Source organism: Sphaeramia orbicularis, chromosome 21 (genome assembly GCF_902148855.1).
Source record: "Sphaeramia orbicularis chromosome 21, fSphaOr1.1, whole genome shotgun sequence".
NCBI lineage: Eukaryota > Metazoa > Chordata > Actinopteri > Kurtiformes > Apogonidae > Sphaeramia > Sphaeramia orbicularis.
In genome coordinates, this window is record NC_043977.1 from 34,863,252 (window position 1) to 34,891,061 (window position 27,810).

The 27,810-nt window shown below is 36.5% G+C and overlaps 1 protein-coding gene across 1 annotated transcript; it reads right to left on the reverse strand.

The window, feature by feature from the left end:
• Positions 1–3,891: 3,891 nt before the first annotated feature.
• On the reverse strand, positions 3,892–27,761 carry LOC115412570 (interferon alpha/beta receptor 2-like). The gene is made up of 7 exons (XM_030125143.1): positions 27,443–27,761; positions 25,956–26,088; positions 19,795–19,970; positions 19,558–19,706; positions 12,031–12,193; positions 6,234–6,355; positions 3,892–4,573 (listed from the first exon to the last, which is right to left on the reverse strand). Exons 1-7 carry the CDS (start codon positions 27,480–27,482, stop codon positions 4,397–4,399), a joined length of 960 nt encoding a protein of 319 aa, XP_029981003.1. The 5' UTR covers positions 27,483–27,761; the 3' UTR covers positions 3,892–4,396.
• Positions 27,762–27,810: the final 49 nt, after the last annotated feature.

A 27,810-nucleotide genomic window follows, 5' to 3' on the forward strand; every position in this document is an offset into this window, starting at 1 on the left:
TCCGTGCTGTGTATTTCCTGGTAGAGCTTCACTAACAGGAGGCGGGGATTTCCGCAGAAGCGAAACTCGTTTCTGTTCAGAGTTCAAGGAATCAGCCTATCAGTGACGAGTAAGAGAAAAAAAAAAAAAAACAAATAAACGAAGAAAGGAAAAAGGAACGAGAAAAGAAATGATTAATTAACTAATTACCTATGAGAAAGTATGTAAGTAGGGAAGGAAGCAAGTTAGTGAGGAAATAAATTATAAATAAATAAGTGTATAGGAGAGTTTTAACCGGAAGAAAGAGTTAAATATTTATTTAGTTATTTATTTGTTCGTTTGTTTGTTTGTTCCGGTTCATAAAAGTAAAAGGCATGTTAGTGAGTAAATAAATTATAAATAAAGAAATGCATAGGAGAGTTTTAACCGGAAAGAATAGTTAAATATTTATTTGTTTGTTTGTTTGTTTTACAGTTCTTAAACGTAAAAAACAAGTTAGTGAGTAAATACATTTTAAATAAATAAATGTATAAGAGAGTTTTAACCGGAAAGAAATTTATTTATTTATTTTTTGTTTGTTTGTTTGTTTGTTCTAGTTCTTAAAAGTAAAAAGCAAGTTAGTGAGTAAATAAATTATAAATAAATAAATAAATAAATAAATAGGAGAGTTTTAACCGGAAGGAAGAGTTTAATATTTATTTGTTTGTTTGTTTGTTTTTGTTCGTTCCAGTTCTTAAAAGTAAAAAACAAGTTAGTGAGTAAATACATTATAAATAAATAAATGTATAGGAGAGTTTTAACTGGAAGGAAGAGTTAAATATGTACTTATTAATGTATGTATTTGTTTATTTGTTCCAGTTCATAAAAGCAAAAAGCAAGTTAGAGCGCAAAAAAAATTATATATATATATGAACGTTTTAACTGAAAGGGAGAGTTAAATGTTTATTTATTTTTTTGTTTGTTTTTTGTTTGTTTGCTCCAGTTCATAAAAGTCAAAATTATGCAAAAACACTATGCATAAATCAGCTTTTAACCTTTATTTCATAATACTGTTACCTAGATCAGGTTCTGATATAACCGTTTCACAGAGGTTTTGTTGACAACATAAGCATCTTAACCTTCAAAGACTTTTTGATGATATCCAAATGATGTTTTTCTCCACATTTAGTGTTTCTTAAGTAACTGATCACTATTTATTAAAGTATTGTCATCTGAATGTGCCTCGACCCACCTGTGGCTCCAACTCCAGTCCCTGGGTCTGAAAGGCCTGCAGTGTTTTGTGTGTGTTGCAGATACAGATGTCGAATGCATGATAATTTACTTTGAAATGCTACATAGAAGACACATTTAACTATACATTCATGGATAATCTATAACTAGATGGAATGATAATGTTGTTTGCATTTTTACCAGAGACCATAGACCATTCATTATTAGGGCCTGTATAGAGATTTTATTCTTTACTCTGCATGTTTATAAAATGTGATGAGCTAACATTCTAAATCATTCACATCCTGGAACTGTAATCCTAAATGTGCGGTTTGTGGCCTGCTGGTGGGCTTGGAAAAGTTATTTATGATGAATTTGAAAAAGGTTTTTCCGTGTTGTGATAAATGTTCATTACGTACTGTACCATTCATGTTCCAGTGCTTACGTTTGTGTTAGAGTTTAGTGTTTGGGGAGCTGTGCAAATGATCAGCCCACATACAAACTCCACATATTACATGAATATTTAAATTAGAAATTTAATCACTACAACTAAAATAAGTTTTGACATTTCAATTATAATACTCTTTATTCATTAAATGTAATTTTGATTGCTGAATTGGGGAGGGTTAGCTTGATTCAACAATAAATATATACTTTCCAGGTATTTCTTCATGTTGGAAATTTAGGTATAAGTGTATTACATATAATCCAGTGTCAAACAGCCAGCATATAGATTTGATAATGTATATCTTCTCTGTGAGGTCTGTTCTGATTGCAGATTAAAGAAAAAAAAAAAAGACCTCTGTTGACATGGTCTCATGTCTCATGCTTCCGGCCCATACGCCCATATTTTTCCATTAATTATTATAAATTTTGACACTTTGCACCAAGTAAACACACAAGTTTAATTACAGAAAGTGTAAATTCACAATAACAAAACAAATGTCCTCAATTGTGACAAATTAAACAAAGAGATCACAGTAGGTTTAGACTCTTTTATACAGTGTGAATGTGAAAACTTTACCTGGTGATTTGTGGCTTTAACAGGGTGGAACATCTAATGTTTCTGGCCTTGTCAGGCGCATTAACCTTAAAGGGGCAATTTGTAATGTTCTTTATTTTAAATACTTGAAAATTAACCAAAATGATCAATTAAGTGTGAGAAAATGAGAGTTTTGACACTAAATAAAACACTTCAAAATACTAATAATATTAAAAATAATCAGAAAATTTAGGTGTTTTATCAAAAATGGCATCTACACAAGTCTCAGTTTTTACAAAAAGCATCTGAGTTTGATTTTTACAAAGAGTTTGTTCCATGTTCAGAGTGTTTAGGTCCAGCCAGATAGAAAGGAAAAAGTCTAAGTAACAGTGCTAACAACATAACAACCAGTCACATCACACTGTTCCTTCAGCTGATCCATTCTAACATTCATCACAGTATAATCGTGTCCTTCTTTCTGGTAAAACGGTGCCTCCTCTGCTGGTAGGAAATGTTTGCTTGCAACAAATTGTACTTTTAATGGATGGATGTTACAATAGCCAAAAACATTTGGTAAATAAAGTGTGATGCACATGTTGTAAGAGCTAATGAAAAACACTCAACACAAAACTTGCAGAAACATTTCAAAATCAGCAGCTTCATGGTGAGAATACTAATAAAAAAAAAAAAAAACAGCACTTAAAAACATAATTATAATACTATCAAAGCACATTTTGTAAATGACCAAATAGTAAATAAAGTTTCAATATGTACGATTAACATGTTCATGTGTTAAGTGTCAAACCGAGTGTTCCTGTTGTGTTGTGTTTTGTGACAGCCATCTGGTAACTTCTGTAATTTGGTCGTTTCCTCAGTTATCCCCCTACTTCCCTACTCAAATATGGCGAACCAAACCTTAGCCATTACAGCCTTAGTGCAACAGTCAGAAAATATTTTTAATACTATATTCAGTCATTTGTGGCTGTAGATTTCATTCATTTTTGTAAACACACTCTAAACTCAAACTTCATGTAAGAACACAAACACATGCTAATGTTACATATTGAATCTTTAAAGTAAGGTTGAAACCACTGATCATTCTGTCAATTGATCGTCTAAATCAGGGGTGTCAAACATGCGGCCCGGGGGCCAAAACTGGCCCGCCAAAGGTTCCAGACCAGCCCGCGGGGTGAATTTGCAAAAATTACACTTCAGATATTAACAATCAAGCATGTCGAACTCATTTTAGTTCAGGTTCCACATACAGGACAATGTGATCTCAACTAAAATAACAGTATAATAACCTATAAATAATGACTCTAAATTTCCTAGTTTATTGTGAAAAACATAATGTTACATTACCTATAAATACTGACAACTCCATATTTTTCTCTTTTAGTGTAAAAACTTACATTAAATTATGAAAATATTAACATTTACAAACTATCCTTTAACAATAAAATGTGAAAAACCTGAAACTTTGCAAGCAAAATTTTAACATTATACTTCCTGTTATTAAATATTTTGTGCCTTTGTAGATCCAGTCCATAATATGCATGTATAAATGGTGAGTTGAGGTGTAATATTGTTAAAATTGCACTTATTTTTCTAAAGAAATCTCAGTTTTTTTCAGGTTATTCACATCATTTTTGTTTGGATAGTTTGTAAATGTACATACTTTTATAATTTACTTTTGATTGCACTAAAACAAAGAGAAAAATTTGGAGTTGTCATTATTTACAAGTTATTATGCTATTGTTTTACTGGTCTGGCCCACTTGAGATCAATTTGGGCTTAATGTGGCCCCTGAACTAAAATGAGTTTGACACCCCTGGTCTAAATGTAAATTGAGAAATAAAAGTCTGAATATTATGCTGTACAGTGTTTTCCAAGTCTTCAAATATAATATTTGATTCACAGCCCAAAGACATTCAGTGTATAGTCACAGAAGACTACAGAAACTATTTAAGAAGACTATTCAAGAAGCTGGAATCACATTTATTTTTATTTTTTTTTACTGTTTTATCTTAAATAATGATGACTATTTGATCAAAACAGCCAATGATTATTAATTGATAATAATAATAATCAATTAACTGCTGCAGCTCAACAGTCCAGTTGTAATTTGAGTTAATGATCATTCACTTAATATATGGGTCATAAAGCTTTAAACATTCAGTAACTATATTCACTTTAAGGGCTCAGAGGACAACAAAAATGTGGGCTCTAAACATCTGATTTTGCTACAGTTTTAATTCTTCCTCTCCAGTCTTCGAGCCGCTCCTCACTGGTTGAACTGATCTGGGGTCTGGCAGTGGAGTCCTCTTTATGGAGATCTGTGACTGAGATCCGATCGGATAGCTCAACGGATTCACGGCTCTGGCCTTGGAGCAGGATGTACGACTGAAGATGTGAGATTAAAAGAGGTTAACCCTTTATTGGGCAAGTGACTATTTTTGGTCATTTCCATACACACATTAAAAGACAGTAACAGCAACAGTTACAGTGAGGACAGTGAGTCAATAATCTCAGGTCCAATGTGGTCTACAGGGTCTGTAAGGTCCGCCTCTGCATGAACAGTGAGTGTACCTGCTTTGTTAGGTACCATGAAGTAATGGTACTAATGTAAGGAATGATGTTCAAAGGGAGAATGTGGATGTGGACAGGGGTCTGGATCAGTACTTTTGTTGGTCTAATGTTCTAAAAGTGATGCTCTAATGCACTGGTGTCAAACATGCAGCTTGGGGGCCAAATCCAGCCCGCCAAAGGGTCCAGTCCGGCCCTTTGGATGAATTTGTGAGATGCAAAAATTACACTGAAGATATGAATCATTTTAGTTCAGGTTCCACGTACAGACCAATTTAATCTGCAGTGGGTTGGATCAGTAAAACACTATCATAATAACCCATAAATACTCACAACTCCAAATTTTTCTCTTTGTAAATGTAAAAATTTTCATGTCATTTTACTGTCTTTACACTAAAACAAACTATCATTTCACAAAAACACAAATAACCTCAACAAATATAAACATTTTGAAATGTCTGAAGTGTAATTTTAACAATATTCTGCCTGTTATTAAATGTTGTGTGTAGTTGTGGATCCACTGTGATCTGTAAGTTATAATGTACATGTTTAAATGATAAACTGAGACATGATATTGTTAAAATTGTTCTTAGTTTTCTTAAGAAGTTTCAGTTTGTTCATGTTATTCACATTGTTTTAAAGGATAGTTGGTAGATGGAAATATTTTCATCACATAATTTTACTTTTTTTTTGCTCTAAAACATAAAAGAAAGTTTGGAGTTGACATTATTTATATATTATGATGTTATTATTTCACTGGTCCGACCCACTTCAGATCCAATTTGGCTTAATGTGGCCCCTGAACAAAAACGAGTTTGACACCCCTGCTCTAATGTTCTACAAAACATGCTCCTTTCAAATTGCATGTGTTTTTCTTGTTTGTTTGGTTTTTTTTTTTTATAAATACTTCTTGGATTTTTTTTTTTACCACTTATGGGCAAGGAACCAAATATGGTAACTTCATTTTCTACATGACAATATATATATATATTTTTTTTTTTCACAAAAGTAACTAGAAAAGCACTCAGAGAGGGCAGACCTCCACCAAGGCAGATCACCCCCCCAATATTTCCTGAAAATTTCACCCAAATCCGTCCATAACTTTTTGAGTTATCTTGCTAACAAACAGACAAACTCCGATGAAAACATAACCTCCGCCGTTCCTCGGCGGAGGTAATAAAGTCTTGTTATGTCCTGCAATAACACACTAAGGTTGAAAATTTGCATTTCAGAGTATTTCTGAGTTCCCTATAAAGGGTTAAAACCATTCCTGTACAAATATTATATCCCCACTTTTCATGATTTTTATTCAAGAAAAAAAAAGAGATATTATTGTATCATAACCTCCGACTAAGCTTATTTAACTCCAAGCAAGTACTGAAAACTGATCTGACTGATTAGCATCCCTTCACTCCCCATGCACATGCAGTGTCCTGTTGGACGATTGAAGTCCTAGAACACAGAGGGGGTCTGTTACCAGACTTCTGGGCGAGCGCTGTCCAAATAACTTGAAGCGCAGCTGACCACCATAGACCACCGACCCAATGAGGACTAGGCCAAGCACAGAGAAGGCCCCCAGCAGGCTGAAAACTATGTACACTGTGAAACAAGACAAGGCAGAATATATTAGATCTCCAGAGTGTTATTACATAGAAAATAAATGGGTCATTTGGTGATAATGCTCGATGCTGTACACATTTAAGTTGATGTAAGCAGTGTATTAGGTGAAAAGGATAGGCAAAAAAATAAGCTTTTGCATCTAGCCTATTCATTTTTTGGTTTTTCTGTTTATTACGATTAACCCTTTCATGCATGAATTATGAGAACTTTAATCAATTTTTTTTCCTGAGAGTTTTTAATTCTTCTTTAGACACGAAAAAAAGAAGGCAATTGAAAATTCTTTTATGAACCTATTTTTCATAGAGTTCCAAAAATGTCCACTCAGCTTAACAGACACCATGCATTTAATTTTTGAAGCAAAGAAACATGTATTTATTGATATATTGTGTGAAAATTATGAAATAAAAACAGTTTTAAGGCTGCCAATCTGCTGTTTTCTCACATTTTAACATACTCTAATACTAGTCAATACTCACTTCATGGATATAATATGCAAAATACTAAAAAATGACTGAATGAATGAATTAATCAATTAAAAAAAAACTTTTAATTGCAGTTTAATAACAATAACAAGCAATTCATTTACACTCAAACATGTTACTGCAGATCAGGTTCAGCTAGAGCAGAAAATGTACAGTAATGGTATGAATGTCAGTGTTTGGGATGATGCATTAGTGTCCATTGTTTTGGCTGATATGGAACTAAAACAACAAAACCCATGAATGTACAAGAGAACAGCCGGAGAAGAACTGTCCACTGGAGTGACCAGTACGCATGAAAGGGTTAAAGTACAATGACTGATGTAAAACCAAAAATAAATTCATTCATAAATCATATGGTATTTTCAGGACATTAGGACAATGTCACATAAGGACATTCAGATTAAGTAAAACAGTCTGACATCTATAGAGCACACAGACTGAAAACCCTAAACAATGCATTTGGTTATTGATTTTTTTAAACTATTTTACACTGATCAGCCATAACATTATGACCACTGAGAGACAAAGTGGCATTAATATTGATTATCTTATTATAATGGGTCAGTGAGTGGGATATATAAGGCAACAATTGAACATTTAGTCCTCAAAGTTGATGTGTTAGGAACAGCGACATGGATAAGAGTAGAGATCTGAGCGACTTTGACAAGGGATAAATAGTGACGGTCAAATTACTGGGTCAGAGCATCTCCAGATCTTCCTGATGTAAAGTGGTTTGTACGACCAAAAGTATCTAAAGAACAACTGGATCTCAACCAATGGAGCATCTATGGGATCATAACATTATTACCAACTGTTAGTTAGACATTTTCTTGTGATCAGACAAGTAGAATTGAGGAAAGATGTTTTTTTTTGTTTTTTTTTACCTGCTGACGGTTTCGGCTGCAGCTGTCAAACACTTCCTGGTGTGACATGTCTAAAAACAGCTGATAGGGCCGGCAACCTTTTCAAGATAAAATTTCCCATTTGACAGCTCTGATGAAGGCAGAAACTAAAACAGAAACCGTCAGCAGGTAAAAAAAAAAAAAAACACCTTTCCTCAATTACTCAAGGAAATACAGTAATGCAAATGATTGTTTTGACTCTCGCAATCCAAGTTGCTGTAAAGATAAAAGTTTAAATGTTTTAAGGTTTATGTTCAGCTTGCTGATGATAACAATGAATTGTAAACTTGTTTTTATTTATGTATGTATTTTGTAACTGTATTTGTATTTTAACACTTTCACGCATGAATTATGAGAACCTTAGTCAATATTTTTTTCTTGAGTTTTTATTCCTCTTTAGGCATGAAAAAAACAATGCAATTGAAATTTTTTTTATGAATCTATTTTTCGTGGAGTTACAAAAATGTCCACTCATCTGGACACCATGCGTTTCATTTTTGAAGCAAAGAAACATGTATTTAAAACTCATCATCAGAAAGTGATATACTGTGTGAAAACTAGGGCCCAGAACCAGCTGACCCAAAGTCCATTTACAGTAGACCGTGTACTGACTCCAGTGAATATATGCATGATCTACTGGTACTGAGGAGATTTACTGAGTCTAGTTCATATCAAGTACTTTATACAACACAGATACTACTGCTGTGGACCAGCAGGGTACGACTGTATTCTGGTAAATTATAATATGTTTCCCACCTGTTTTTAAATTACCACATTATTCTTGCAATATTATGGCTTTATTGTCGGAATATGACGACTTTAATCTCATAAACGAATGACATTTTTGTTCAATTATGAGTTTTTTTAATAACTATGACTTTATTCTCTTAACATTGTGATTCTTTTTGTATTCGACTTTATCATAAAATCACGGGTTTTATATCGATATTTTATGACTTTAAACTTGTAGTGACAAGCATTTTTATTTTCTTATGTGGCCCAAATACTCTGTCGTAGCTTTATTCTCCAGTTCCCCTGTATTTGAAAAACTAGATTAGCCTCAGTTTAAGTTAGTTTACTAATCATGTAGGAGCACAAGGTTCAGAATCACAAAATGAAGACAAAAACCATGAAAGATCTGATCATGAAACCAAGAGCTTTACTAAGAAGTAACGTTAGCCAAAACAATACGTCATTTAAAGTATGATTTGACCCAAAAATACAGCGTAAATTAATGTTACCTGACAACAAACAGGATCCACAGATCTAGGTTTGGTTTCCTGGATTAGTGGATCCATTTACTTCTCTTTTCTTTGTCTTTCGGTGTCTGTAAAACGATAGCTCCGACTGCTTTTCAAATCTGTTCATATACTCAGTGCCAATGAAAACGCAACACTTGAATGTGTTTTATTGTTCCTGAGCCGCATCAATACGTTTAAGTTTCATCTGTATAAGATAATCCCAGACAATTTCTTAACAACCTGAGACGGGTTGAGCTACTGTCACGCTTAAATGAACTTGTGTGCATTCATAAGACTTGTTTTTCTCATTGCTCGACAATGAACTGCTCAACTTAAGGAATTGTAGTCAGTTAAGGAGTGGTCATGTACTGTATATAAAGGCAAGCTGAAAAGCATGAAAATCATTTGCAATAACTCAGCGATGCCTAGACTGACACGTGACCAAAGATGCCATGCTACGGGGCTCCTGGAGGCCGGAATCTGTGCTCGGCAGGTGGCGTGCTGTTTTGGATGCAATGTGTCCACCATAGTCAGGATGCAACAGAGGCATGAAGAAACTGGCTCAACCGCAGACAGACCTCGCCCTGGACGAACATGTGTGACCACGCCACAGCAGGATCGCTACATTGAGCTGCAGCACCTCCGGGACCGCTTTGTGACTTTTGGTTTTGGGGGTCCTTGAGTTTCTTTCTTTATCCTTATTTTTTGTCAGCAAATTTGGATGTGATTTTTTATTTTTACTGTATACAGGGTGTCCCATAAGTCTCCATACACAGGAGACATAATACATTCCATACATATATGGTTCTAACATGCATTTCTTTATATTTCTTCTTTATAGTTCTTCAGCAGACACGCATTGAAATGTGTTCCCGACAAAATGGCAGTCATATAGAGCATATTATATAAATAAAAATGGTTTATGTCAAGAAACGTTTATTTTTCCTATGTATGGAGACTTATGGGACACCCTGTAGAAATGGCCTATGATTAATTCCAAAGAGCTTATGGAATAAAAATCCTCATCAATTTAAAAAATATATAAGAATCTTCAAGTGTTGCGTTTTCATTGGCACCGAGTATACAATCAATTGCACAACAGCTCTTTCCCATTTTTTATTGAATATTGTTCTTAAATTTAGATTGAAGCCAACGCTGCTACTCATCTCCCTATTTCTGCCACTCAGTGGGCGGAACCGGGGTGACTTCCGCTAGCGGTGAAGTCATATGCATACCCTCTATAGAGGAATAGAAATCAGGAGTCGGACGTTGAAAGTATGTTAAGTGTAAGTTTTGTTTCATGCAAGTGTAAGTTACATTAGTTATGGACCGCACCCCCATGTATTTAGCCCCCCCCCAAGTGTATGTGTGTAGTGAATTTTATGAAGGGTCCACAACGTTTACCTTTCATGGGGCCCACAATTGGTAGCGGCGCCCCTGCTACCTAATATATACAACACAGTGGAATGTACCATTGGAATGAAACAATCCCTATTATTACCACTTCTCCTGTCAGTGGTCAGAGAGTTATGGCTGATCGGTGTATACTTCTACAGTCTACTCTCGTTATACCGCCAACTTCCGTTCACGGCCAAATTGGCGGTATAGCGAAAATGGCGTTACAACGGGTTGCGTCCATAATGTGCATGTCTTTACTATATGATGTCTATGCTGCCTCCGTTAACCCGTTCTAATTGCGTTTCTAAATAAATCTTGATTCTGTTACGTTGTAAGGGATCATTTAAAGTGGGGAAACATTTTAAGCATTATTATACCGTGTCGGGAAATGACACCCCATCATCTTGAGGCTTTGGCTTAATCCCACGTCCTCTTCCCGACATCCTGACCTACTGAGTGTTCTGCGATAAATGAACGGTGGCCGTTCCATAGACCTACTCGTAGCTTGTCGCGATCAGTGTCTGGCGCGTTTGTTTCAGTGCATTGTTAAAATTTGTGTGTACTTGATGGCAATCACGCTGGCGGTATAACGGTCGGGAAATCAATGGTATAAGTGTTGTTTGTGCATGGAACTGGGCTGGCGGATGGTGATAGGCGGAAATGGCGGTAGCTAATGGAATAATGCATTGGGGATTTTTGTGCAATGGTTTTGGTCGGCGGTGAGCGAAAATGGCGGTATAACGGCGGGCGGTTTAACGAGAGTAGACTGTATTATCAGCTGTAAATTATTCCATTTAACCCTTTAACCTCTGACACATTATTTCAGGTAAACGTGCTGCTGTGAATTTGGGTCTGTTTCAGTGTCATAAAAATTGCTGTGAGTACATGTTTGTGTTCCTTTTCTTCAGTGGTTTTGTTTTACTGTGTGTTTTAGGGTCAAAACAGGGTGGAATAACAGAAAAAAACAAAAAGAGGAATTGAAGTTTGACAGGTTTTTACTAAATAAGGCACTCAGAATGTACATCAATGACAGATTTAGGATGTTGAACATGAACTGTGAACTGGAGCACACTGAACAACAACAAATATTTGAATTTTGGCCCAGTAGTTGTTGTTTTTTTTTCTCTTGTTTTTTTTTTGTCCAGCTGTTTTTTGACATCTGGTTGAACTCCAAAAAGCAGTTACACAGTCAAAACTCGGTAAAAACACACTAAAAATAATAAAGGAAAATCACCACAACACACAAACAACAGTAAAAACAAAAACCACAAGGAAAACGTTTAAAAAAAGCCTAAACTGTCAATTTTTATAGTGAGTTAGTCTCACTCACTGCTCCGTGTTTTGCCTCCCATTACACAGGTGTCGGGGTTGCACTGAGCATGCTCAGATGTCTATGGAAAGAACCAGGTCTATTCTATCAACATGTTATGAAATGTATCCAAATGAGCAAACAGTTGAATTTTTTTGAATACTTAAAATAAATCATATGTTCAGAACGCTCACCACAGACATGTCAGAGGTTAAAGGGTTAAACAGACATATTTCTGTAGCGTGCAGAATGCCCAGACTAATTAACCACTGATGTGTTCTGTTCATGGAGTGTGTCAGTGGTGGAAATCCTCAGAGTTTACCTGAGCTTTTGGATGGAGGAGGGCTGGTGAAGGCACAGTAAGGTTTACTGGGGAGGAAGTTGGAGTTGGAAAACGATGTTACAGCGACGGTCACACAGTACTCCACACCTCGCTGCAGGTACGTGATCACACTCTCCTCTTTGTAAGGCAGCGTCAGCCGGAACTGCAACACACAAACAGGAAACTGCTTTAGGGTCCGACCGAGCGAAAGTGAACGTCAACATGAAAAAGTTAATTTGCACACATCATTTATCAAGTGGGCTCATTTTTTAGCTAAAGATCTCTATTTTAAGGAACTGTTATCCTTTTTAAAATACTACCTGAAGAAAAAAAGTTACAACCAATGTTATCGATTGTACTTTTTACACCAATGCCATGCCTTAGACATAAAAATATAGCTTGAATTTGATACTAAAAATTACATCTAAAAAAATTGGAAAATTCATTCAATCTGTTGACTATATAGATTTCATTCATTCATTGCCTCCGCCAAGGAGGTTATGTTTTTGCCTGCGTTGGTTTGTCCATCTGTCTGTCTGTCCGTGTGCAAGATAACTCAAAAAGCTATGGACGGATTTGGATGAAAATTTCAGGAAATGTTGATACTGGCACAAGGAACAAATGATTCAATTTTGGTGGTGATCGGGGGGGGAACTGACCTGCCTTGGTGGAGGTCTGTGCTCTTCGAGTGCTTTTCTAGTTCATTCATTTATTTGTTCTCGAGCAGAAGAAAAAAACTAAACATTTTTAGGTGTACAACAAACCAATAGCAGAGCAAATACATTAATAAATAAGGTAATCAAGACAATATAGGAATTTCCATGTATACTATTTATTCATTCATTCATTATCCTTCGCTTTATCCGGGGCCGGATCGCAGGGGTAACAGTCTAAGCAGGGATGCCCAGACTTCCCTCTCCCCAGACACTTCCTCCAGCTCTTCTGGGGGGACCCCGAGGCGTTCCCAGGCCAGCCGAGAGACATAGTCTCTCCAGCGTGTCCTGGGTCTTCCCCGAGGTCTCCTCCCGGTGGGACATGCCCGGAACACCTCCCCTGGGACGCGTCCAGGAGGCATCCGAAACAGATGCCCGAGCCACCTCAGCTGGCCCCTCTCGACGCGGAGGAGCAGCGGCTCTACTCCGAGCTCCTCCCTGGTGACTGAGCTCCTCACCCTATCCCTAAGGGTGCGCCCAGCCACCCGACAGAGGAAACTCATTTCGACCGCTTGTATCCGGGATCTTGTCCTTTCGGTCATGACCCAAAGCTCATGACCATAGGTGAGGGTAGGAACGTAGACTGACCGGTAAATCGAGAGCTTCGCCTCTCGGCTCAGCTCCTTCTTCACCACGACAGAGCGGTACAGCGACTGCATCACTGCAGATGCTGCACCGATCCGTCTGTCAATCTCACGCTCCATCCTTCCCTCACTCGTGAACAAGACCCCAAGATACTTAAACTCCTTCACTTGGGGCAAAGACTCCCCACCGACCCGGAGAGGGCAAACCACCTTTTTCCGGTCGAGAACCATGGCCTCGGATTTGGAGGTGCTGATCCTCATCCCGCTCGCTTCACACTCGGCTGCAAACCGCCCCAGGGCACGCTGAAGGTCCAGGTTCGATGAGGCCAACAGGACAACGTCATCTGCAAAAAGCAGAGACGAAATCCTGTGGTCCCCAAACCGGACCCCCTCCGGCCCCTGGCTGTGCCTAGAAATTCTGTCCATAAAAATTATGAACAGAACCGGTGACAAAGGGCAGCCCTGCCGGAGTCCAACATGCACCTGGAACAGGTCTGACTTACTGCCAGCGATGCGAACCAGGCTCCTGCTTCGGTCATACAAGGACCGGACTGCCCTTAACAGAGGGCCCCGGACCCCATACTCCCGAAGCACCCCCCACAGGATATCACAAGGGACACGGTTGAATGCCTTCTCCAAATCCACAAAACACATGTGGACTGGTTGGGCGAACTCCCACGAACCCTCGAGCACCCGATGGAGGGTATAGAGCTGGTCCAGTGCATGTATACTAGTAATAACAAAATAAAGTCAATATGTATTGCTCAAAAAAGGATGATTAAGTTTCAAGTATTAGATTTTCATTATTTTGTGAATATTATTGATATTTATGAGTTTGAACATTTATGATATGCTTATAAGACCCTATGCACATTTTACCACAAAAATACCAATTTTTAATTTTCAAGTTACTAATAATTTTGATATTTGTCAGCACTGCGATGAACTGGCGACTTGTCCAGAGTGTACCCCACCTTCGCCCCTATGTAGCTGGGATAGGCTCCAAGCGACCCCCGTGACCCTAGTGAGGATAAAGCGGGTTCAGAAAATGAATGAATGAATGAATAATAATTCTGATATTTGAGTGAAACTTTCAGAAAGTAATGATTTTTTGATACATTTTGGGTGATGCATACAATAGTAAAGAGTCGTCTACGTGTTACTCTCATGTAAATCTCTTCTTAAAACCCACCTGTTCTTGGCTTTTTAACATTCTTGCACTGTTGACATTTGGTTTCTGTTTTTATATTTTAACTTGTTTCATTTATTTTATTTGATTTTATTTTTTCTTAAGGCTTTTATTAATTTTTATTGTGCTTTTAGTCGTCTGTACAGCACTCTGGTCCACTGTGGTTGTTTTAAGGTGCTTTAAAAATAAAGTTGGATTGGATATTATGGCAGCCTGTTACCACATTTTACTCCAAAATTTATTTTCAGCATAGTTGAACATAATATCTAAAAGGTTTTGTCCTACTTGATATCAATTTCTGTCGAGAACTGCATGTCTTAAATGTTTGCATAAAGCTTAAAAAATGTATGTCCGTTTCAAGTCCACGTGTTACCGAGCAGTAATTTGACATTTTTCACTTTAAAATTTTATCTCCCCAAATTTTATTACACTTAATGTTAAAGTGCTTCTAAATACCTACTCAAATATGTATAATAGATGCATATAAGTTATTCTGATTACATGACAGAAACTGTTGAACATGAAATGTGTCCACATGTTACCACTTCATCAGACCCTTTGACTTATTATCAGTGTTTTCAACCCCCATGTTCTAAAAATGAGTAAAGAGGGTATTATCCAACTGTATTTGTAGTTATATCCTGTCAGCATTTTTTCAGATGTGTCTTTTAATACTTTCATGCATAGTGGTCACTACAGCAGACAGTTATTCTCCAGCTGTTCTCTTGTATATTCATGGGTTTTGTTGGTTTAGTTCCATATCAGCCAACACAGTGGACACTTAAGCACCATCCCATTCACTGACATTCAGACCATTACTGTCACTTTACTGTTCTTCATAAACCTGATCTGCACTGACATGTTTGAGTGTAAATCACCTGTTATTTGTTACACACAAAGGTTTTTTTTTTTTTTGCATGTTATTTCCATGATGTGAGTTATAACTAGGACTAGAATGTGTTAAAATGTGAGAAAACATCAGATTTGCAGCATTAAAAATGTTTTTATTTCATTGTTTTTATATTACTTTCTTACGGAACAGGACTAGGGCCACTGGACTTTAATCTTAGAATTCTGACTTTTTTTTCCTCAGAATTCTGACTTTAACTCAGAATTCTGACTTTAATCTCTGAATTCTTCTATTTTTTCCTCAGAATTCTGCTTTTTTTCCCCCTCATGTTAGTGTAATTTTTGCATTTCACAAATTCCTCCCATGGGCCAGACTGGGCCCTTTGGCGGGCCAGATTTGGCCCCCGGGCCGCAAGTTTGACACCCCTGAGTTAGATGATGATTTTCTGAGTATGCTAAAGTAATACGTACATAACATGATGTTGAGGGATAGCAATAATATTCCCATAGGTGGCGCTTTTTTCTTTCTTTCCTCACCTGATACTACTCTGTCTTCACTTCAATGTAATTGCTTAGAAACTACTGTTACTGTGGAAACCATAATATGCATCATTTCCTGTGTAATGACTGTTATTAAGAAGAAATCCCAAATGGGCATGTTAGTTTGTCTCCATTTGTTTCATTTGCTCAGTAAAACTGAAAATGTCTGAATATTGAATTTTAGTCTGAGAACTGTCTTGAATGTTAATGAGCCACAGAAGGTTTCATTTGTATATGTCATGTTTAGTCTCTTTATGTGGCGTAATCACTGTTTTTTCATTCGGTCGATTTCATAAAAGAAAATGTGGAGCATGAGACATTAAAATCAAGGATGTGAAAACATTTTTTTTAATTCTTCTCATCAGTCTCAGCATTTCCTTGCACACAGGTCAATATGAGTCAATATGTCAATATGAGGAAGACGTGGGCAAGCATATATGTACGCTGGAAAACAGCCTTGAGAGAGAACCTGATACCTTCCAGATACGTGTTAAGTTCAGTTTTCTGTCATTCTTAGACTTGAATAGAGCTGCTTTGTGAGTTTCTATTTCTCTGTATTCCACATAGGTATGTAACGATTACCGGTATAATGATAAACCACAGTAAAACTGCAGACGGGTAGTATTACCGTTTAAATTGTAATTATCATGATAACCGTGTTTGATTACCGCACTTTTCTGGAGAAAATGCCGACGTAAAGATTTGCTTTTATGTCAAATATTTGAGTATAGTTTTAATTTATTACAATTTTAATTTTCTATACCTAATATTTGGAACGAATATTCACTTTTAAAGTCTTTGAAAAGGTTCATTAAGCATCTGTGTGTTATTTATGCAATAAAGTATATCAATTTTTCAAATTGATTTATGTATTTTTTATGTTTTCTGGCTTTTTATGCTTTTATAGTAGGTTAAAGTGAAAAAATAATAGGCAGATGATATAGATGAAGTTGTGCTGAAAAAAAAGATCCCAAACAGGGGTATAGAAAACATTTGTGTATACAGTATATAAAAGAAAAATCAAAAGTACTGAAAAACAGACAAAATAGGCTCAGACCACAATGGGTTAATATTTGAATGTTTCTGCCAACAGAAAGTACATTGTGTCTATTATTTTTTTTGTTTTTTAACCACAACTTGGTTAAATTATTTCAGTGTGTGTATAAGCACTTTTTGAACATTTTGAGCACAATTTCAACAATATCGCGATAATAATGATAACCGTGATAATTTTCGTCACAGTAACCGTGATATGAAATTTTCCTATCGTTACATCCCTAATTCCACACAGTTTGGAGATTCATAAAAACAAAACACAAGGAAATAGATAAAATACTCCATTAGACAAAAAAAAAGTGCTGAAGTTCAGTTATCTTATAAGATGAACTATACTGAGATCAGTGGTAAAACCAAAGTACATGTCAACACAAGTAGAAGCTATGCACATCACACCTGCTCCACTGTATGTAAGACTATGACTGGACAAATCAGAGTATCACCGCTGCACTACATAATCTCATGTTTTCATCATGAGACTGGACTCATCAGACCACATGACCTTCTATTGAAACACAGTCCAATCTTTATTCTCTCTATCAAAGCAATGGTTGTTTAACTAATAACTGCAATATCTCCAGCACTGCATTTTACACTTCACTGCCTTCAAATTATTGTAACTGAACTGTTTGTGCTATCCACAAAATTCAAGTGGCATCAGTAAGCTGAGATCCTGAGCTTTCCGACTCTATATAACACTTTACGGCAGCGATGTGGGACTGTTATAAGTAGAAAGGAACTGTTTCAGAGACTTCCACACAGGCTAAAAAACACCTGGAAATAACAAAAAATATGAAGCCCCAATATGGATACTGAATGTTTAAGACCAAAAAGCATGTTTGAGCAGATGTAAAATAGTTGAAAGTTTATTTGTGCAATTTCAAAAAGTTGACAGTTGTTTCATATAATAAATATGCTACATATTTCAAGTCCGTTTTTGTCTTTTTTACTAAAACACACTGTTTTAAAGGTGGGGTCTGAGATCTTAGAAAAACGGTTCGAGCAAGCTACATTTTGAAAATACTCTATTCAAAAGTCCAAACCCCTTTTTCAGACGTCCCTCCAAAGCCACGCCTCCAGAGTACTGGCACGCACAATGCTTGTTCCCAAGGGTTCATGAGCGCTGCCTCAGCCCCGGCCCCAGCTCCGGCTTCGCCTGAGGCTCCGTCCCCGGTTCCGGTCCCGTACGGCCCCGCCTTGGGCTCCGACGCCAACTATGGCCCCAGCTGAGGCTCCGGCTTGTGTATCCATGCATACCTCATTCAGTCTCCTCGAACCCCCCCGCTCTTACAGAACAGCCCCAGTTCAGACCTTTCTAACTAACGTTACATTCACTACTGATTTATGTTAGTGACTAAACAGTTTGCCGGTGAACTTTCCGTCCTAATATAACTAGAATAACCCGGTTCTGGCTTTGCTTCCTGTACAAGCGCTTCCAGCCTCTGAGAACGCACGATTCATGCTCGAAGAGGTGTACGCACAGAGAGGGGAAGGGGGGAGGGGTGAATGGCAGTTGAGTTTGATAGACATGTCATTCATTGTCAGTCATTTTGAGTGGGCGCTCAAAATGATTGGATGGTGTTTTTTCAGTCCTGTCTGTTCCGCAGGTGACTAATTTTTTTAAGTTTTGTGTTAGAGCATTTAATTAATTAGTTGTAATCGGGGTGTGAAGGGGATTTTAAGCAATATAGTAAAAATGCTCCAGGAAAACATCTCAGACCCCACCTTTAAGCATTTATTATCTATGATAATGATAATTAATGGCCAGATATTGAAAGTTAACTTCTTCCTGATTACAAAGGTGCAAAAGAATTGGCAAAAAAGACATTTTCTGACACTTTTATTCCAAAGAAAGCATGAAGATGCCTAGGCAGCCTGTTATAATCGCAGTCTTAAAAGTCTTAAAATGAGAAGCTACTCACTGCATCAGTTACAATTAACCCATAAAGACCCAGGGTTACTTTTGTGTCAGTTCCCAAATAAATTTTCTCTTTATTTAACCTTTAAGTGATTTATCAGCATTTATTATAATATTATCCTCTGTGTTTTGCATTTTTCAGCCAAAATTAGGTATTTTCTTATATTTAAATTAACTGATCATGTAGATGTTCATAAAAGCTCAGATTAAATTTGAGAGTTATTATATCAAAAATGGAGACAACTGAAGAAAAAGTGACTTTTCAGTAAAATCTATCACCCAGTGTGTCCATCCACTGTCACTGATCCAACTCCATGGGTTTTACTGGTGAATTAATGTTGTAGAAGACGACAGTGTTTCCACGTTCACTACGGAGCCTCTAAACGTCCAAATGGGTCATATCTGATGACCATGAAAAGATGACCAACTGTATTTTACACCTATTATTCACATGTCTTGATAGGATTAATGGGTCAACCGGTATTAAACAGTTTATGTTAGTAGATGCTTTTGATTGATGGTGGATGTTTGGATCTTTATGTGTTAAAGAAGTTGTTGCAGCTGAAACATATCAGTCACTGCAGTTATTATCCAATGGGAGAATCTGAATTATTTGCTTTGTTAAATCCAGGAGGAGAATTTTTTTTTTTTTTTGGTGCACTGTATATAAATACATACCTGTATACCATCCCTGGTTCTCCGCACATTTACGATGAGTTCTCTGTGGAGGTCCAGATGCTGCTGGTTCTTTAAAGTGGGAACACTGACCTGCAGGATCAAACAGTTTCCACAGCCAGAGACGGAGACTTCAGGAGGGCCCAAGAACGCTACAGGGAGAAAAAAAAGAAAATCACTTTTAGTCATCTGAGGACTGAAGGTCACTGTTATTTTTACTATTTCTGTGCTACTTCTTACTGTCTGACAGAGGATAGAAGCGTGTGGACACTGCCCAGTTGGACGTCTGGGTGCGGGTGAAGGCCTGGACGCGGGCGAGGTAGTATTCAAATGGGTCTTTAAACGCTGAGGTAAGGTTGCATGACTGTCCGGCCATCAGCTCCAAACAGCTGGAAACAGCCTTCCACGAGTTCCTCCTCCAAAGTAAAAAAAAAAAGTATCTGTCAGCTTCTTTCAACAGTAGATGGAGAGAAAATATTTGGCCTGTTTGTGACTTTATGGCAACATTATCTGAAAAGTGGATGACTCTCTGATTAGATATAAGTATGAAATCATTTTGGAAACTGGTTGTTGGACCAAAAAGTCACCAGAACTCACTATTTTCTACTATTTTAGGGTATTTTGAAAGTGAAGGTTTTTAGATTTAACCCTTTCATGCATAGTGGTCACTACAGTGGACAGTTATTCTACAGCTTTTCTCTTGTATATTCATGGATTTTGTTGTTTTAGTTCCATATCAACCAACACAGTGGACGCTTATGCATCATCCCATACACTGACATTCATACCGTTGCTGTAACTTTCCTGTTCTTTTATCTAAATCAATAGCTAATTGTTATTAGACTGTAGTTAACAGTTGTTTTTTTTTTTTTGCATATTATCTGAGGGAGTAATAACTAGTATTATAGTATGTTCAAATGTGAGAAAACATCAGATTAGCAGCATTAACCTCCTGAGACCCAGGAAAGTGAAAATTTTAGCTTTTTTCCATTAAACAATTATCTTGATTGGAAACCGCATAATGCAACATTTTTTTGTTTGTTTTTTTTTAGATACATTTTTAAAAATTATTTATTTACTTATTTATTTAAGTATGTATGTATGTATGTGTGTACGTATTTATTTATTTGTTTATTTTAATGGAATGTCCTTTACAATGGACAGCATTTTTTAAGTGAAACTGTCAAACCTTTGTCCGCTACATAGGACAAAAATGCATTGCTGGGTCTCAGGAGGTCAAAACTGATTTTATTTCATAGTTTTCACACAGTATGTCAGTAAATGCATGTTTCTTTGCTTCAAAAATTAAACGCGCGGTGTTCAGCTGAGTGGACATTTTTGTAACTTCATGAAAAATAGGTTCTTAAAAAAAAAAAAAAAAAAAAAATCAATCACATTGTTTTTTTCATGCCTAAAGAGGAATAAAAACACTCAGGAAAAAAATCTTGATTAAGGTTCTGATAATTCATACATGAAAGGGTTAATATACAAACTATCTAAAAATACAATAAATATACAAAAATACACTGTACAAATCTAGTAATAAAAGTAATCAGAAACAAAAGCTGCTAATTTCACGTTAAGTGGACAATATACAAAGCAGTTACAGCAGTGAAATACTAACTAGTTAAATATTTACACCACTGAGTTACGACTGAGTGAAAGGGGTTTTCTGCACCTTTATATGTGACGACACCGTTTGATGTTTACTGATAAATGAAAAGGCTTACTCATAGTTACCCTAGAAAGAAAAATGAAACATATAAATGAAACTTAACACACTTCAGAGCAAGACTGAAGCTAAACAAATATATGGCAGGAAATGAAAATACCTGATTCTTTAAAACACCAGTCAAACAAAAACATGAAGGATGAAACTGAAGCAACATGAAAACCAGTCTTATGATATTTTCCATTCAATCTATGAAGGTTTAAAAGAATTCATTTAGCTTAAGAGGAGCAGAATTTTAATCTAAGCCTATTAATGAATACTTCATCATTCAGTTTACTGCAGTGTGGATCATTCCTGTTATCTGGTAACTATTGGCTTGATGTTAGAAAAATTACATGGTTTTTTTTTTTTTGCATTCTGTTAGAATACTGACATTTATGACTTTTCATTATCAGATTATACAACAGTTCGCAGTAACCCCCCCATATCACATCTATATCAACATCATGTAAAACTATATTGTAAATATGTAAATAATATGCATATGTGAAAAAAACCCGATTCATATAAATAGAAGATTCTCTTGAATGTTACTGCCTGTCTTATTGCACTTTGCTTGTATCGCATTGTATCGTATCTTATCTTATCGTATAATATTGTATCGCATTGCATTGTATCATATTGTAACATATTGTACCGTATTGTACATTATCTTATCGCATTGCACCGTATCGTACCGTACCGTATCTTATAGCATCTTATCATATCATATCGTATCGTATCTTATCGTATAACACCGTATCGTATCGCATCATACTGTATCGTACCTTATCTTATAGTATTGTACCGTATCTTATCGCATATTATCTTATCGTATTGTATGGTATCTTATGTTATTGTATAATATCGTATCGTACCGCATCACACCGTACTGTACCGTACCTTATCTTATCGTATCATAAATTATCGTATCGCATCTTATCTTATCACATAATATCGTATCGTACCGTATCGTATCTTATCGCATCTTATCTTATCGTATCTTATCGTATTGTATCGTATCTTATCTTATTGTATAATATCATATCGTACAGCATCGCACCGCACCGTACCATACCTTATCTTACCATATCGTATCTTATCTTATCGTATTGTATCGTATCTTATCTTATCGCATAATATCATATCGTACCATACCGTACTGCACCATACTGTATCGTACCTTATCTTATCGTATCGTATCGTACCATATTGTATCTTATCGTATCTTATCACATCTTATCTTATCATATCATATTTTATCTTATTGTATCGTACTGTATCTTATCGTATCACATCTCATCGTATTTTATCGCATCTTATTGCATCGTATCTTATAGGAATGCACATTGGTCTAATTCAGACACTCAAAAAAAAGTCATAATTACGTATAATGAATAATAGAGTAGACAAGACTAAAGGACAAGAGGATTCACACTGAAAAGACAATGATCACATACCGTATGTATGCGTGTGTGTATATTATGATTAGACACCTCTGTGTAGATACTTATGCTGTATGTCTATATTATATACATGGATACTCAAAGTTGATGTGTATGGGATAAAAAGCCACTACATTGATATGAAGACCCCTTCTGGTTACGGGTGGGTGTGCGGGAGGGGGGGTAATTTACCAATGCTCTAATGTTAGTATTTGATGTGTGATGATGTGATATGTTTGTAAAAAGTTAACAAAAAATGCAAGTCATATAAAAAAAAAAAAAATAGAGTAGACAGAAGAAAAAAAACATGTTTTCTTCTCTGTATTTCACCAAATTCTATTATCTTCACTGGTGAACCTTCATCAGATAAACACAACTTACTTACAAGACACAGCTATGTCAAACCGGTTTTAAAAATGTTGTGACTGAAATAGTTTAACCCTGTGGAACTCTAAGAGTAAGAGAGGCAGAAAAAAAAAAAAAAAAAGCTGCAGCGACAAAGTTTACTGCAGACTCAGATCGATTTTAATGATCATTCGGACAATTCCATTATCATTCATTCAGTATGTAGAGCTGAATTCAGGTACAAAAAAAAAAAAATAATGTCAGTTCTTTAAAAACTGTAGTGTTTTTAAAGGCCTTCCGTTCTAACCCCACACAAAATAAACTGGAACACACACCTGGCCTCAGCAGCACTTGGATTAGATTTAACCTATCTGATAAGCCTTGTATTTTGCATTAATTTACATATATGTACTATTATTTATTTATTACAGACTATTCATTACTGGATGGATGGATGGATGGATGGATGGATGGATTCATGCATGCAGTTCAGCCTAACTAAAGAATAAAGGGTGTATAAAAAAAACCCAAAAACTATACATTTTGAAAAATTACCCCCAGTTCCGCATTCGATAATTTTTGGAATTTTCTTTTATGGACGTCGGTAGGTAGAGGATTGGTAGATATTTGTCCAAATTTACCGTAACCCTAACCCCAACTCTAACTTGGCCTGTCCTCAGTGACATTTTCAGGCCTAAACAAGTTGAATTAACTTTGAAAGGCAGGAACAGCTGCCATGGGTAAAGAAATGAAACTGACATGGTGGCCAAAGTGTTAATGCTGTAACCTGGTGATTCTGTGGAAAACAAGATGGATGCCCATTGTCCCCTCCCATGACCTTTGATTGGATTTAAATCCCACCGCTACTTCGCACAAACCAGTTTTAACTTGGATTGCACAATTTGCCCCTGCTCACTCATGGATCTGTAAATTTGGACAAATATCCACCAATCCCCTACCTACTGACATCCATAAAAGAAAATTCCAAAAATTATCAACTGTGGAACTGGGGGTAATTTTTCAAAATGTTTTTTTTTTTTTTTTTGGATACACCCTGTATATTCAGCGTTCTATTTTTAATCACTTCATGGTTTTAATGTGTATTATTTCTGTCTAAGTCAGTGGTTCCCAACCTTTTTTGTATAGTGATCCCATTTTAACATCACAAATTTCTGGCGACCCCAGATATTCAAAACGGAGACACTTTTTTTTGCTAAAATTAATTTGTTTTTGATCATGTAATAGTTTGCTATACTATGTTGCAAATAAACATTAATTTTAGATGACATTTAGTCTATATAATGTATATTATTATGGTCGGAGGCAGAAAAGCCAGGTGTGGATTACTGCACAAAGTGAGAATTTGATTTTCCTTGGTCAGGATATGTACAGTCAGTTCAGCTTGGATTTACAAGGCTGACAATTAATACTGAACAAACAAGAACTCAAACTATGAATCAGAGCTGCAACCGATTAATCAACTAGGTGGTTGAAGTCAATGCAAAAAGTCCCAATTCGATTAATCGTCTTGAATTGATTGAAGGGAGATATTTTGTTGCAGTTTTCCTGAATTGAAGCTTCTTTGTGCGTCACAGTAAGCGTCCGTGTGAAACACAACAGTGGAACCAATATTTAACAGCAAAGAAATGAAGGAAACAAAGCTTTGATTCAGGAGAATTGTGTTTGAATGATTTTTTTGGATCACTTTGAGTCGATTAATCGGTTGCAGCTCTATTATGAATTATGAAAGAGCTGCAGCATCTGTCTCCCCCTCTCCCCCAGTCTCTATCTCTATTGCTCTCTCTTTTTCTCTCTCTTTACTCTCTCTCTTTAACCCCAACTGGTCAAGGCAGACGGCCATCCTCCAGGAGTCTGGGTCTGCTCGAGGTTTCTGCTGTTAAAGGGAAGTTTTTCCTCGCCACTGTCACCAGTCACAAGTGTTTGCTCCTGGAGGATTCTGTTGGGTTTCTGTAAATTGGCTTAGAGTCTGGTTTTGACCAACTCTATATATAAAGTGTCATGAGATACGTTTTTTGTTGTGATCTGGCGCTATATATGTAAAATTTGATTGATTGAGTGATTTGACTGGTTTTCCCCTGTAAGTCGCTTTGGAAAAAAGCATCTGCCAAATGCATAAACATGAACATAAACATCTGAAACCGACCACAATGAACATTTGACAGATAAACAGTACAACAGTGCTTCAGTTTCAGACTCACAATTTGTCATGTCTTTTATGTATTGGGATTGTCTCTCTCAACTCACCATATACTTTTTATTAACAAGTTTTTTATTTTTATCAATTACTAGAAATTTCAGGCGACCCCATTTGAATTCCAGGTGACCCCACGGTTGAAAAACACTGGTCTAAGTGATGAAGGAGACTTAAATTATTTAGTATAGATCTGCTGCATGACTTATTTTAGAGAAAACATGAGTAATTAAATCATAGGAACAGAAAAATCAGTGTATAATAAATCAAAACCAACACATTTGGGGATACATGGTTTTCACTAGACATTAAGACAATGACAAACTGTAAAATTAAAAGTGCTAAAGCACAACAAGTCAAACAGAATTTGGCTAAAAATATATAAAGCTGCAGAAAATATATAGAAATACTGAAGTAAAGTGCTCTAAGTTAAATCCTAAAAATCAGGAAGAAAGCTCAAGTCAGTTATGTATCTGTTGACAGCTGCGTTTCGCTGGAGTGTTGCCAAACCACGATGAACGAAGCATAAGAACACAGCAAGTTCCTGTGATCAAACAGTGTAGCGACACTTTTTAAATCAGGACATTTGTCATCTTTTATCTACAACAGATAATCTTGGCCCAGGAAATCAGTGCATGTGTTGGTGTTTTTCCTCAGTGTGTGGTCACGGCGTTCATTGACCGAGTACCTGAAACGCAGGGTCTGAACGATGAAGCGGGCGTCACTGGGGGTCCCGGGTCCAGGCCGGAAGCTGAGAATGTGTTCCATGTTGAAGGAAGAGATGGAGACATTGGAGGGACTGGGGAGGGAAACACAAACCACTGCAGAGCGAGGAGGAAATACAGAGGAGTTAGTGAAATGAGTTGAATATTTAGGATCCGAGCACTGACTGATGAGAAAAGTAGGACGTTTGAGCTGAAGAATCACATTTTTTAGAGTGTAAACATGCTGTAAGTTAAGTGTGAGGAAGGAAATCCCCTCACGTGTCAATAGTCAAGCCCCTGCGGGAAGTTTAAGGTAACAAATTTTGTAGGTGCAAAGTCTTAGACAGCCTTTAGCTTTGTTGTTTTTCCAGGGTAGAAATGGGAGTGTCCATTTCTAAGAGGAAATATGCAGGAAATATTTGCCCAATATTGAAACACACACACAAACACAGTCAGAGCTAAACAACTTCTGCAGGTGAAGTCAGTATTTAGTGGATTTAGTAAACCTTCAGCTCTCTTAGGTTGGCAGTCTGGGTTGTTATCTTAAATAATCTTATCTGTCCAAATGACCCCATATGGCTTCTACAACATTTGTGTTTACTTTATGATAAGCACTTTTTTTTTAATACTGTTCACATATTTGCTGTATATTCCAGATGTATGTACACAGACTGAGTCATAGTCTCAAATAACAAAGCTAGAAGCTGCCTAAGACTTCTGCACAGAACTATACATGTTCCAGGTGCATAAAAACCTTCTTATATCTACACCCTTTGCCCAGTATAAACTGCCATTTTGGTTTAAATATGCATTTTTTTTTTGTTTTTGCCAATCCTTGCACTTTTAACAAACTCCCTTATCTGGTGCACAATATGTCCTTTAAAGCAGTTAATTCAGGACATGTAACAGCAGAAAATCCTCACAAACTACGATTCGTTATAGACAGTTCTGCTCAAATTACCCATAAAAGTTGTGCTGTTTTGTATTCAACTATTCAAGCTACCTTTTAAACACAATTACATTTCTTCCTGTGACCTGGTTTAAGTGCTCAGTTATCAAATCACATTAAAAACCCAAATGCAGTACATATTCCAGAACCTCCTCTTGTAGGACCAATAAAGGCATATCTTATCTTTGAACACATATAGATTTATAGGTTGTTAAACACAGGCTAAAATGTACTTTTCCACTGATTGGTTCTCTATTATTACTCCTCCATGGCTGTAAATCTGCAAATATTAAAGAAATACTTCATGCACAGACATACATCAAACTGTAAATATTAATCTAAAGTATGCAATCAGCTTAAAATTGAACAAAAAAAACTCCACACTTTTACTACTTCCTGTCTCTCAAACATACCCCAAACAGGCAGAATGCAGCAATGTAGGTTAAAAAAACCCCTGACAAACATGAAATCTTCTCACACATATTGATTAAAAATCCTTTTTTTCCCTTCAGATAGAATTACCAAGGTGGAAAGGCAGAAGCAGCAGTATCCACAGCCCCATCTTCCCTTCACAGACTACTGCGTTTTGGCTAATGAGATGATAAGGCTCTTGTTTTTAGGTAAGAACACACAACATATAGAGGGATGGGAGGGAGCTGGGGGTGAGTGTGGGGGTTGGGAAACGACACAGATTGTTATCATGTTCACTGCTAAGTTTCTGTTTCCCCAGAAGTCCCTCCCTGTGTATTATAAACCATGAATACTGCGTTTAACTCTCACACTCACTTGTGGACTCTACCGTTAGCACACTATTCTGCTGTTTCTAGTGGTTTATGTGTGGTTTTTGTTATTTATTTGGTTGTTTTTGCACAAAGGAGATCTTATTCCTT

Excerpts from the sequence above, each read along its gene's own strand:
- LOC115412570 (XM_030125143.1), bottom strand. The coding sequence starts at position 27,482 with ATGGGGCTGTGGATACTGCTGCTTCTGCCTTTCCACCTTG. Across the intron at positions 19,707-19,794 it reads CTTCTATCCTCTGTCAGACA|CGTTCTTGGGCCCTCCTGAA; the intron begins GTAAGAAGTAGC and ends TTCTCCCTGTAG. Across the intron at positions 12,194-19,557 it reads GAACCAGGGATGGTATACAG|TTCCGGCTGACGCTGCCTTA; the intron begins GTATGTATTTAT and ends TGTGTGTTGCAG.